This window comes from Copadichromis virginalis, linkage group LG12, assembly GCF_057382275.1.
Source record: "Copadichromis virginalis isolate Kocher_CV1m ecotype Utaka linkage group LG12, C_Virginalis_male_GT1.1, whole genome shotgun sequence".
Classification (NCBI taxonomy): Eukaryota; Metazoa; Chordata; class Actinopteri; order Cichliformes; family Cichlidae; genus Copadichromis; species Copadichromis virginalis.
Window position 1 is genome coordinate 21,553,983 of NC_140629.1, and position 13,336 is coordinate 21,567,318.

The window sequence follows — 13,336 nt, forward strand, 5'->3', positions numbered from 1 at the left end:
ATAAAAATATATGTATTGTATTTATAGTTTGAATAAAGTATATGCATCTCAAAAGGTAATGCTTTTTATTTTAATCTTCACGTGAGACTGGTCATTCTGGCCTCTTGTAGATTTTCTCTTCACTGCCCTCTTTCATAGATGCATATCTGGCGACTGTGAACAGGTAGTCACTTAACCTGAGTGGGAGGGAAAGGATATTTGTCAGCTACGTAGTAGAAATATTTATTTATTTTTTTTTTAATAAAAAAAGGTACAACACTGACCTGTTCAAGAACTTGGCAACATCTGGATCTGCCTCACCTGATCGCACAATTGGAGCAACGCTATGGGGAGGGGAACAGAAACAACTACAGATTACTTTGTCATTCAGGACGACCTTACATAGATCATACTAAAACTAACCTGCGCTCTGCTCGCCGACAGACTGTCCGAGCTAAGTGCAAAGCTGCGCTGCTCTTCCCACCAGACTGTGGGGTGGGGGGGGGGGGGAAACAGTATATATTAGTGCAACAGGGACACGCAAACATTTGTTAAAAACGTGCGCAGCTTACTGGTAAAATGAAGCTGGTTAAAGGAGGGAGTTCTTCTGTAAACTGATCAATCCAGGTCTCCAAGTCCACAATTGGCTGTGCAATAAATTTTGTTCTCTCTTGCAAAAAACAGAATAGTGTGATCACATGTGACACAATAAATAAAAACAGACTTGATTAGCCAAAGCTATCATACTTATATGGCTTTCTCTTGCAGATGATCGAGGGGTAGCAATGTTGGAGCCCACATCTTGTAAAACGCACTGGATCTGTGGTGACAAAAGCCAAATGATGACAAACCTTCTCTCTGAATTTATGGTGTAGGAACTGAAAGAAGTTAAGAAATGCAGTATGACAAAATCAAACCTTGTCCAATTGATGAGTGAATGTATGACGTTTATCAAGGCAAAACTCTCTTGCCAGCCTGTAAAAGTTAAGAATGTAACTTTAGACAAGGCATGTCATAAAAAAAAAATGCTAAAATGACATGCCATATTTGAATTGTAGAAATGTTACCCTATAGCTGATGACAGCTCGTCTGTATTCCCCAAGGCTTCAAAAATGTGATCTTCTTTTGGCCTTCTTTCTCCTGTAAATGTGCTTGAGAAACCTAAGAAGGAATCAAGACAAAGTTTTTTAAAATATTGCTTATTCCAAAAGTACAGTGCGGTAGTGTTGTCTGAGTTACAATGATAAATAACCTTTGTCTCCTGTTTTGGTGTATATTTTGGGCACCCTGTTGTCCTCACCAGTGGCATAACTGTTTTGAAAAAGAAGGATATTAAAGGAAAGGTGTTTAAGTATTTTTATATATTCACCAAACACTATATTAGGTACATCTTGCTTTAATCAGTTTGGTCCCCTCTCCTGTCTTCAGAACCTTAATTCTATGTGGCATAGATACAACAAGGTGCTGGAAACACTCCTCAGAGATTTTGATCTATATTAACATCACACAATGATGCAGATTTGTCAGCTGCCACCACAACCACATCTTAAAGGTGCTCTACTGGATTTAAATCTGGTGACTGCAGAGTGCATTTAAGTACAGTGAACTCATTGTTATGTTCAACAAACTAGTTTGAGATTATTTGAGTGGTATGGCACATCAACTTATCCCACTGGAAGAGGATTGGTACACTTTGGTCATAAAGGGATGTCATTGTCAACAACAATACAGTACCTAACAAAGTGACCATTGAGTTTAATTCTGTTGTATTTTTAGGAACGATCTGTATGGCAGATGCCAACCAGCAGTTGCTAGTTACACAGACAGTTACACGAACAACACGAACAGAAGCACAACACTGTGCACACAAACGCTGACACAGGACTGTACAGTATAGCTACCTTCTGACTGAAAACAGGGTAAACAACGGTCTCTTTGCCCGATACTCGCTAATGAACCTGCATGTCCCTGGAACGCCGCGAAGGAGAGAATGTCTGAAAACAAACGATGTCATTTTTAGCTACAACACAGTATCGACAGCAGCAAGGGTAAACGACAGAATTGCCCTTTTTGTCCATCCGTGGTGTCCGTAGTTCATAGGCGTTTCCATTTCATCGCATGATTGGCCAACTCACCCGGTGGTGGCAGAGTTCTGAATGCTGATTGGCCAGACGAAAATATGCTCGACCAGCTGAAGGGGAGTTGATTGGACACAGGAAATCCTCACTCGTCCCGTGTGTCAGGTCACGGTTTAACACTCTCAGATACTCGTGAAGAGAATGTTGTGTTGCTCCATGATTTTTTTAACTCACCAAATTAATTTGTAAAGTTATTAACAGTCATTAATGTTCGCGTAAAGGACGGTGCTGTGGAACTAAGCTGTCTACGGCTTCTTGCCTGTTCAGCGGATTAACATTAGCTAAGCTAGCTTTTATTAATGCTGTCAGTGAAAAGTTGAACTGAAGCAATTGAGTTACGTAGATTTGGGCATATTTTGTGCTCTGTTCTGGAAGCTTTTACAGAAATGCAAGTGACGGACCTTTACGTGTCAGCTCCTGGAAAGGCGATCCTACACGGAGAGCATGCAGTCGTTCACGGAAAGGTAAGCTCTGAAGTGATACCATAATGACATTTAATGCACCAGTCAGCATCTTAGCAAAAATATGACTAATTAAGATTTATCAAACAACCGGTCCAATTGCAAAAGTGTCATTTTATATTTTAATATTTACCCCGTTATCATAAAGCTACAGCATGTCTTTGATGAAAAGGTTAATAACCAAAAATAAAAAAAGAGGAGATTTTATTTATTTATCTCTTTAACATTTTGCTTGTTCTAATGTTGCTTCATGGCAGGTGGCTCTTGCTGTGAGCTTAAACTTGAGGACATATTTGCGATTGAAAGCCGATACTTTTGGCAAGGTTTGCATCAACCTGCCCAATATCGACACATTCCTCAGCTGGGACCTTTCACAACTGAAGCAGCTTGTTACTTATGGTAAGGTGCATCAGAGGTGCTCCTGCAAATTCTGTTTTTATGATATTGCGCGCAGTTCAAGCATCCTACAGTGAAATTTTAGTACTGATACCAATTTTGGCCTAATGTTGGTGGTACAGCAGTATATCCACTGTAACACCAGTCTGTGTCTAAATGGGAGACAAAGGTGTTTAGTGTGGAAAAAGTAGGAAAAAAGTGCAACTCATTTACTGTATTTCCCATAATTATTTGAGAATCATTGACAGTACTATAAACTCACCACCATCCAAAGTGATTAAATTTACGAGCTTCTGGGTGAGAAATATTTATTGAGTTTTTTTGCAGCTGTAAATTTCCATTTACTGTCTTTTTATAATGTCAGCCTTTGGATGTGCCAACTAATGACAGTCTTAATTAACAGGTTTTTAAGTAATTTGCTAGATTAAACTATATGCTTTGGTTTTGTACAGTTACAGATCAAAGTGCATTGGTGTGATATACCTTTTAATTGATGTTATTAGGTAAGAGGGATGAGGTGCAATGCCTGGATGCTGAACTTGTGAGGAGACTGCGGGAATTTATTGGCGTAAGCAATGGAAGCTTGGATACTTGCAGCATGGCCAACTTATCCTTCCTTTACCTCTACCTGTCGCTGTTTGGATCAGGGTGAGAGAGAGGACTTCTTCTCATCATTTGCACATCTGTAGCCATTTTTGTCACAAAGGCATCAACAAATTGCAGGTGTATATATGAAAATGTTCTCTCTATGCACATAGGAAAGTAATAACTCGTGCCTTTTTAAAAACCTGTAGTCAATCACTCACTGAACTCTTTAAAAAAATATCGGTACTTCATTCTGAGACAGAGCGTTACAGTGTAAAATTTAACATTATTTTAGAAGGAACATTTTGTGCTGAGTAACAGGAAATCTGTTATCATGACTCTTGTGTACTTTTCTAGGAGTAGTGGGGGTTAAAGGTCATTTGTCTAAAGCAGTCAAAGTCTTTGATGTTTAGTAAGTACAGGATAGTAATTATGTTATATTTCTGTTATAACATCTGAAAAAAGATGAAGTTTCATTTCTATATTAACTCACAGGTTACACAAGTGTTAAAGGCAAACTCTCAAAAGTAAACACTCAAAAGAGAAGTCCAGTAAAAATGATGAAAGACTGCAGCTGTAAACTCATTGCCCAGAGGTGGTGCAACTGAAAATGGCTGCAGCTATTACTTTCCCCACCTACTGGTGATTCAGACAGTGTGCAGACAAATAATGACAAATGACAAAATGACTCTGTCTTGTTTAAACTCTACAGTCTTTCTGTGTGTGTGCGTGCGTGCGTGTGTGTGTGTTTGTGAGTGTGTGCATGAGAGTGCGTCAGGGAGGGCTATTTATTGTGTGTACCATTGTATTCTGTGGCGTATAATAGTGGGGTTTCTTGCATTTCAGATTTTATTGTTTGCTCAGTGATAACTCTGTTTATATTTAGATGTCCCTATTAAAATGATATACACATTACAGTAGATTGTATTAGTTTTGGTTTTGTGCCCACTTGCAATAAATGTAGTTTTAAGTTCAATTTCCAAACATCTAAGTTACCAGTGAAGTAGATTAGGTTCAGGGAAAAGTTTCTCTTCTTTAAAATGAAGATGTTAAAGGTATTGGTTGGATGTTAGTATTAACTGCTTCGGCAGCTGTTAACAGAAAAGATGCTGAGGAGCATTAAGCTGCAGATTGTTGGGAGGTTTAATCGGCGTTGACAAGGCGGTGGCATGTCTGAGAGAGGTGATGGGTTGTGACAGGATCCCCGCTAATGAGCGTCTGGCACTGAGCCAGTCTGTGCCCTAGTGCCTGTATGCATTTTCCTCTAAAGAGAAAGAAGAGCTGGACATTTAGTTTACAGTATTCACCTCTGCCCAAAAGCAGCGTCCCTGACAGGCATTGACAGAAGTGTCAAGTTTCTGTTGAATGTAGTAGTGTACATGTGTGCTGTAAGAGTCACATGACTGTACAGAAGGCAATATCCCATATTATGTACTTTACTTAATGAAGTATTCTCTATATATTAAAAATGACTGATAGCTGATTGTAAATGAGAAGTAATCAGTAGGATTTTTAAATCTACAGTGATGCTCACAGGTTGTGTTCATTCTAATTTTGGGGATACAGTTGCAAATTTCTATTATCTGCAACTATTTTTTACCGTTTCAGTGCATATGCAGTCAAAAGTCATACATATACACAATTTAAATTCTATAAAAGCAGTTTCTGTATTTGTTTTCTCAGTGAGCTGCCCAGTTTGACGCTGACTGTGTGGTCAGAGCTGCCTACTGGAGCAGGACTCGGGTCAAGTGCCGCCTACTCTGTGTGTTTAGCTGCAGCTCTGCTTTGCGCAAGTGGAGCCATCCCCCCTCCTCTCAAAGAGTGGGAACACACTGCCAGGTAATGTTCAGGCCTCCATCTCCATCACGAGCTCTGTATGCGGTAGCTGTCAGCTGCCGTTTTGTATAGGCGTCACGGCAGGGCTGCAAAAATGGGACAGCAAGCGTAAAATTTTAAATTACACATCACACAATGGAAATGGTGTCACACAGGCTTTTGGTTTGAAGTTGAAGGTGAGGCCTTAAATTATAATATTCAACTTGTTAAAAAGAAAAATTAATGGATGGGTTTGGTCAGCACCACAACACAACTTGTATTGCAGTTCACAATACAAAAGATATTGCATTTTACACCAGTACTTTTAACATTTTCTGGCTAAATTTCCAGATTTTATAACAACTGCCTCTTTTTTTTTTTAAAAACTGTCTCGTATATAATCGTTTTAGGATTTTGACACTTCTTCCTTTTATTTTGGTATGACTGGTGTCAGGTGGTGTCAGGAGGAACTGGAGCTAATCAACAGTTGGGCTTTCCAAGGGGAGATGATCATCCACGGTAATCCTTCAGGAGTGGACAATGCTGTAGGAACGTGGGGTGAGGCATTAAAATGTGTAGCTTGTTACACCTTCCTTCATTTTTGTACCGCACTCTTTCATGTACTCATCAGAGTTTTGCACCATCATTGTTCATTGTTATCTGATTATTGTGATTTTAATGATTCATCTTTGGTTTACGTAGGCGGCATGCTCAGATTCTTGGCTGGAAAGATAATACCGCTGAGCAGGTACTAAAGAAGGATTATTAATTAGATTTTGTTTAAAGGGTCAATTAACAAACTCATTGTCTGGACAAAATTAATACGTCAGTAAAGCACCAGAATAATACGTCTGAATGAACCCTCTGATCTGTCTGTTTTACTTCCAGGGTGCCGTTATTAAGAATCCTCCTCACTAACACCAAAGTACCACGAAGCACCAAGGTACTTGTTGCCGGGGTGAAGGACAAAATTAACAAGGTACTAAATGGTTTCTTCCTCCCCCGTGTGTTACTTGCCGACACTGTAATTAATATAATAGGCGGTGCTTTTGCTTGGCAGATACTCCTGCGTGTGGTGTTGAGTGCCTTCATAAAATATTAAAATTAAACTCTTAGCCGGCACCCCTGTGCGCTGTTGCCTTGGTGACACCAGCAGGTGTGCAGATTTCTGTCTGAGACAGAGAATTCGGCCTGAATGGTGTTGTGACAGTGTTGTGATCAAGCTAGAGCACAAGTCAAACCTGCCATCCCAGAATCTGTATTTGTATGCAGCTTATCCATCAGAAAACAGCCATTAAAAAAAATATGTGTGTACAGATGTTATTGTATTGCACGAGTGATGTTGGAAAAGTTCATCTCTTTGGGTTTTGTGTTCCCCTCCTGTAGTTTCCATCCATCATGGTACCTGTTCTTGACTCGGTTGATGCCATTTCCTGCACTTGTGAGAAGGTCCTCTCAGAGATGACCTGCGAGCCCATCACAGGAGAGCATTACAATATTCTAGAGGTACAAATATTAGTTGATTTTGTGAAGCAGTTTGCGTTATAAACATGTCATTAAATGTCAGTGTTACTTCTTTTTGAAAGTCTGCTGCATCTAAAATAAATAATGTAATAGATGTATTGTGGAGTACTGTACAAGTCTTGAGCCACCCCTCATTTCTTTATATTTGGTTTCCACTTTATTTAGCAATCTAAGGAGCTTGGAAAGAAAAGCGTCTGGACTTCTTTAAGTTTCTTGAAGACGTTTCACCTCTCATTCGGGAAGCTTCTTCAGTTCTGAGAGCAACTGGTGGAGAGTACCAGATTTTTAAGCCCTATTGGGAGCATCACTAAGAGGGTCATGGACCCCCTTGTGATCCTCTGCCTTATCACACGAGCCAAGGTGTGAAACATCTTCAAGAAACTTAAAGAAGTTCAGATGCTTTTCTTTCCAAGCTCCTTAGAGTATGATGACCTGGATGACTGACAAACTTCACAGACATACGGACTCCAGCAATATTTCTCCAGGCTTTCTGAAGTTCTTGAAATAAGTTTTTCTTTGGACATTGGCTGCTTTTTCAGTAATTTCAGTCCAGTCCCTGTACCTGATCATTTTCCCAGAAGTGTTTTTTGTTTGTTAAGCTACTTAACACTAACCTATGAATCATTTAAACATAAAAAGGCACCTAACTCAAGGGATAAACTAGTTTTGTCTACACATAATAGACAACTTAGCAAAGAAACAATTATAAATTATATCTTTAGGCACTTTGTTACTGGCAACTTCTCACAAAACATGTATTCCGATTTCTTTAGTTGAATTAGTACTGCAGACATAAAATAGTATTTTTGTACCAACAAAGTGTTTTCAAAAGAACTATTAGCTGAAAACTTGTCATATCTTGGGGCAGTGTGTGTGTCCTTAAAAATTTGAGGAAAGTTGGAGGGCAAAAGAAGGAAAAAAAAAAAGATCCACCATGCAATACCATCTGGAAAGCATCTGATTGGTAACAGCATCACAATGATCCCAAACACACTGCCAGTGCAGTAAAAGCATACCTGGATAGAAAAACACATCAGTAGAGCATTATCAGTCATGGATTGGCCTCCTCAGTGCCCGGACCGCCACGTTATTGAAGCAGTGTGGGAGCATTTTGGCAGGGAACAGAACAAAAGGCAGCCAACATCCAAAGAAGAGCTTTGAATGTCCTTCAAGAAGCCCCAAGAACTTTTTCTGAAGACTACTTATAGAAAAGACAAGAAAGCTTGCCTTAGAGAGTTTAGGCTGTGTTGAAGAATAAAGGTGGTTATACCAAGCATTGACTTTCAAGCTTGTTAGAATCATTCACTTTGTTTTGGTCTTAAATATTGTATTTTCATGTATGTTTGCACATTTCAGTAAATCTCTCCACCTATTTCTCAAAATGTTAAGAATGAGGGGCGACACGAGACTTTTGCACAGTACTGTATAATGTATAGTACCTAAGAAATATACTGTATACTTGAGACAAAGCTGACTTTGATCTTTGAGGTGATCAGAGAAGGGGTGCTAGTTGTGCAAAGTTATCACTTTGTTTTCCAAAATAACTTCCTGGCTAAAGTCAAGACCATGTTAGACCACATTAGCAGGTTAGCTGAATAGTATTTACACTCCGGCATGATACAGTTGCTAGCTACGCAAGTGTAGGCTAGCTGTCTAACCTAGTTAGACAAAAGTTAGTGCACATTAGCTAGTGTTGTTAACTGTTGTAGCATAGTGCTGTTTTGAAAATGTCTAAACCACACAGCTGATTTTCTCCCTGTAGCATGTATGAATTAACCAACAGCTGTGTGATACCCTTTAAAGGAACTAATTGATATCAACCAGCACCATCTGAATGTGATGGGGGTGGGGCACCCTGCCCTGGACAGACTTTGCCAGGTCACACTGGCCAAAGGGCTCCACAGCAAGCTAACAGGTGCAGGGGGAGGAGGCTGTGGCATCACGCTTCTGAGACCAGGTGCTTTTTATTGTGCATTTTTAAATGATTATGTGAAGAGTAATTTATTTTAAAGGAATGTACTTTATCTGCTGTTATAAGTACCTTTGCAGTTTAGATGACTTGCATAATTCAAATTAATCATTCATTTTTTCCACATCCTTCAGCTGATTGGTCTTCAGTCTTGTAATGAATTAATTTTGATGAGGAATGTTTGAAGAGCTAAACTGTCAGGCTCCTGCTGACAGCAAGTTTGTTTTTGTTTTTTTTCCCCTCAAATTCTCCCTCACTCTCATATTAACGATTTGAGTGGCAGAAAATGATGAGCAGGCTGTGCAAGAAAACGTCTTTGGTATGCAAGTATTACTGTGCAATTGGTTCTAAGAAAACTTTGTATCATCCTCTCTTTGACAAAGCAAACAAGCAGGGAACCTGCAAGTTCAGCCTTTGTTTATGCCTGCAGCCTGTAACATACCGAATTTTAACAAGTCTTAACCACACCAAATAGATTTCCAAAGGCTTTTTTATTTGTTTTCTTAGCAAATGTTTCTGACTGAGGGAATTTCCAAGTGTTTCATATCTGTCTAGTCTACATGCTCTCAGAGGGTTTTATAGCGCAGCTCTTTAAGTTAAGGAAGCGAGGATTAAGTTATTTTATCTTTGTGTTTTAAAGCTGCTCTTGAATGTGAAGCTTTACATTTTCATCTGAGTCTGTGTGGTTACTGTGAGTATTACTATGCAGCTGCATCCTTACTGTTGAGATGATGTCAAGCCCTGTTTTGGACCATTTCCTTTGCAAAAAGCAGCAGATGTTTGGTACAGTCTCACAGAGCACACAAGTCTGCCTCAGCTTATTAACTGAAGTGACTTACTTTTATCCCTGTCTTGACCTTGTCTTATATTACCTGTTATAACTGGCTTGTTTTATAGAAACCAACTCCCTGATGGCCCAGAGTACAGTGCAGGAGTTGAAAGACTGTGGCTTTGACTGCTGGGAAACAAGCATTGGTGGGCCAGGTGTCCAGCAGCATTCGGCCATTTCTGTTAAGGAGGAAATTCTGGAGATTTTAAATTACTACTAAGACTCACCCGTGGCAGTGTCTGCGAAGGAGGACAGATGTAATAGTGGGCTTTTTATTATCTCAAGACCTGCGGTATACTGAACTAATAAAGGAGGCCGAATGGACCAAGGAGCATTTCAATCTGGGCAGGGTGGGGTGGGATGGGGCGGGATGGGGCGGTCTAATCTCTCTTAAATCTGTGACGATTGAACTATGTTGTGTTTTGGGTAACACTTCTTATTCAGTGAAAATGTACTCACGGTTTACGAGCCTGTGCACTGACATCTAAGTCCAGTAGGTGGCATCAGAGTTGCACAAATGCTTCTTTATGGAAGGAGAGTTGCAGAAGACGGCACTCATAAAATTGACTGACATGGAAGTGAAACACTGGCAGGATTAAGTTATATTTTCTTCCAAATGCTTAAAGCAGTAGGGGTCAGTATATTTTAGTACATTAAAAGATCACCAATCCTGAAATAATACTCCTCTAATACAATGTTGTGATGACGATGAGACATTATTTAACAAGAACAAAGTCAAACTCAACAGATTTCACTCTCATGAAATATTTAAAAATGATGCAAATCATTTAAAAACCTCTGAATCCCATCATGCACTGCTGCATTGCTCTGAAATTTTGGTGTGCTAAAATGTATTCTAATTATGCTAAAACCAAAGAATTTGATGTGATTTCAGTTGTTTCCTTGTTGAGAGCGTCTATAATTTCTCCAGCACTTTGGTAAAATGTCACTATTTTATGGTCTGTTAGTTTTTGCAGTGAAAGGCTAACCGGCTGTGTTGTTTTGCTAATACAGAATGGGGAAAGAGGGAAAGCAGGAGTGTGTGACTTTCTCTGGAGCCTCTGGATTAGCGCTACTATAATGTGAATCAATGACGAGTGTCCTTCTGAGTCACGCGTTTGTGCTGACATGCAAACACACACACACACACACACACACACACACACACACACACACACACACACACACACACACACACACACACACACACACACACACACACACACAAACCAGCTTTCCCAAATTCTTCTCCACCTAATCGCTCCCTTGAAAGCATTACAGAGTTTTCTGCAAATGTCGCAGATGGAGAAGACGGATCTGTTTAGAATTTCACTGATTTGGGGAAAAGGTCATTGGGGGATTCAGTTGAGTTTGAATATCTATTTCATTTTCTGCTTTTTTTTGTAAATGTCACAAAGATTGAGTAGTACAAATCTGGCACCGTGCGTGAATATACGGCATTTGTCACCCTCCCTCCTTTTTCTGCCTGGCGCCCCCTCTGTCCTCTTGAATTGTGTCATCTTTGTCAGGGCAGCCCCCCGTCAGCGTGCCGCACAGTTGCCCCTAACCCCTGCTGGAATTTAATTACCACTGCGCTTTTCAATTGAAATGGCATTGACGAGGAGGGGAGGGGGAAAAGAGCGAGACAACGGAGCCAGTTTTATTTGAAGCCCCTCTCTTTCTTTTCTGTCTCATTCTCTTTCGCTCCTTTTAGCCCTGCGAGGCACAGATGGTATTTTTTTTTTATATCAGTGTCAGCGCCTGCTTCTTTCTGCTCTGATGAATAGAATCTAAGGAGCAGGCCTAAGATGATTTCAGATAACAGAGGGAGTGAGGAAGGGGGTCAAGGATAGAGGGAGAATGTCAAAATTAGAGAGATACAGTGGAAAAAACGTGCGCTGTCCCCGCAGCGAGGAGCGAGATGTACAAACCATTTAACATTTAACATTTTGAGGGGTTTTAGGGAGTTTTGTCTGTGTGGATCAATGTGATACAATCTGGGATGAATAATTCATTCTGTCCAAGCAGGAGGAATAAAATGCTAAATGTGAATTTGCTGAGTGGTCATGCACACTGTGGCACATTCCCTCTGGTCCCCGGTCGACTGGTGAAATGCTTGTCAGGAGCCATTAAGTTTGAATACAGAATTAGACCTGACTGACAAGATATCATGTTGATGTCTACTGGTTTCGCCAATGGGGATCTAGTGTATGACTTCCCACAGCGAACGTCTGCATTTGCATCTATAGGCTTTTGGATCACAGTTTGTTATTGGGTTGTTATTATGGGAAACGTCTTGTACTGATTGAATTATATGTCTTCATATCTTTAAAAGAGGATGTGGAATTGGCACACAGCAGGAAATATCTGCGCAACCCTCCTCTGCCCAGCATTCAAATGAACACAATGACAGAGGCAGAATCAACATCATGATGATCCTCTCTGTCACGATGAGCTGCATGACCCTCCTGGGGGTGTTTGCCCTTTTACTAAGTCGAGGTCGGTGGCCGGTGTTCTCAGCAGGGGTCCGATTAAGGCAGCATGGTGCGGGAGGGCCGTCGAAGATCTCGAAGGATTCAGGTTTACATTCACCAATATGTCAAGAAGTGCTTTTAGTTCTTACTCTTTGATTAAATGATTAACTTTTTCAAAAAGCATGATGAACAACTAAGACAGTTTTTTCATTATTGATAAAGTAACCCAGTGCATAATTAAAAACACTTTGTTGCTACAGTGTTAATCGGTCTGCTATGCCTTAGTGTGAGTGTGCTCACTTTGAGTCTGGTCTGCTTGTGCTTTGTGACAGTTTTAGCATTTAATCATCATCCAGTGGTTGTGACTTGAGTAGACAAACCAGAGTTACTCATTTTTTTTAGGATTTGCAAATACTTCTGTCCTGTGAACGCTCGGTGGTGGAGGAAGTTTTGGTTTGTTTATTAAAATTATCTTCAGGGGTCTGAAGGATGGAAATTATTCTACTCAACCAAACAAAAAACAAATAAATGTGAGGCTAAAATTTTTTTTTTTAATCCATACATGATTTAAGTGTAGTTTGGTTGCCTTCTCCTTCAAGGTTATCTCCTTGTGTAACACTGCTAGCTTTCTTATGTTTAGAGCACTCCCTGGAAATCCCATTGTGCCTTTTTGACTTCATCATGGGCTTCAAACTTGTGCAAAGAGCAAACATCCTTCTCATACCCAAGCTTCATGCAAAGGATAATCAGTGGTGACGAGAGCTTGTGGCTCTCAGCTATGACCCAGAGACCAAATAGCGGTTTTCAGAGGAACTGTCCAGTTTGCTAGCCTGAAGGTGGTATATCGGGTCAGGAGCATGCTTGTAATTTTCTTCAACCTTAACAGGGTTGTGCACCTTGAATTCATCACCCAGGGCCATACTGTCATCACTGAGTCCTACTGTAATGTCCCGAGGCTTCTGAGGGAGAACATTGAGCACAAAAGACCTAAACTGTGTTGTATGCCATCATGTGCCAGTCAGGCATTTATGGCCAAACCACCTTGCTTACTCGCCAGATTTGTCCTCCATCACAAAATAAAATTGGACACACAAGTGGTCAAGAAGCAGCGCAAATGGAGAAGGAGCAGTGCAACATTTTATAAAAATGTTATGCATTTTTATATC

The 13,336-nt window shown here is 40.2% G+C and overlaps 2 protein-coding genes across 3 annotated transcripts; one reads left to right on the top strand and one right to left on the bottom strand.

Annotated features, from left to right (window-relative positions):
• Positions 1-48: 48 nt before the first annotated feature.
• On the bottom strand, positions 49-2,077 carry mmab (metabolism of cobalamin associated B). Of its 2 annotated transcripts, none has more exons than XM_085475357.1 (9): positions 1,881-2,077; positions 1,232-1,290; positions 1,047-1,140; positions 897-954; positions 727-799; positions 552-649; positions 403-467; positions 264-347; positions 49-176 (listed from the first exon to the last, which is right to left on the bottom strand). In XM_085475357.1, exons 1-9 carry the CDS (start codon positions 1,991-1,993, stop codon positions 92-94), a joined length of 729 nt encoding a protein of 242 aa, XP_085331483.1. In that variant the 5' UTR covers positions 1,994-2,077; the 3' UTR covers positions 49-91. The 2 variants fall into 2 exon arrangements, with proteins under 2 accessions (XP_085331483.1, XP_085331484.1); XM_085475358.1 differs by having other exon boundaries at positions 264-323; positions 1,881-2,075.
• Positions 2,078-2,205: 128 nt separating this feature from the next.
• mvk (mevalonate kinase) lies at positions 2,206-10,734 on the top strand. The gene is made up of 10 exons (XM_085475356.1): positions 2,206-2,581; positions 2,836-2,977; positions 3,478-3,622; positions 5,243-5,398; positions 5,829-5,932; positions 6,077-6,122; positions 6,263-6,353; positions 6,761-6,880; positions 8,702-8,855; positions 9,765-10,734. The coding sequence occupies exons 1-10, from the start codon at positions 2,504-2,506 to the stop codon at positions 9,914-9,916; spliced, it is 1,188 nt and encodes a 395-aa protein (XP_085331482.1). The 5' UTR covers positions 2,206-2,503; the 3' UTR covers positions 9,917-10,734.
• Positions 10,735-13,336: the final 2,602 nt, after the last annotated feature.

Bases quoted from the DNA above. Each gene is read 5' to 3' on its own strand.
- mmab (XM_085475357.1), bottom strand. From the start codon at position 1,993: ATGACATCGTTTGTTTTCAGACATTCTCTCCTTCGCGGCGTTCCAGGG. The intron at 1,141-1,231 runs GTTATTTATCAT...ATTCCTTCTTAG, and splicing joins CACCAAAACAGGAGACAAAG to GTTTCTCAAGCACATTTACA. The intron at 177-263 runs GTCAGTGTTGTA...CCTCCCACTCAG, and splicing joins GTTGCCAAGTTCTTGAACAG to GTTAAGTGACTACCTGTTCA.
- mvk (XM_085475356.1), top strand. From the start codon at position 2,504: ATGCAAGTGACGGACCTTTACGTGTCAGCTCCTGGAAAGGCGATCCTA. The intron at 5,399-5,828 runs GTAATGTTCAGG...GACTGGTGTCAG, and splicing joins GAGTGGGAACACACTGCCAG to GTGGTGTCAGGAGGAACTGG. The intron at 6,354-6,760 runs GTACTAAATGGT...CCCCTCCTGTAG, and splicing joins TGAAGGACAAAATTAACAAG to TTTCCATCCATCATGGTACC.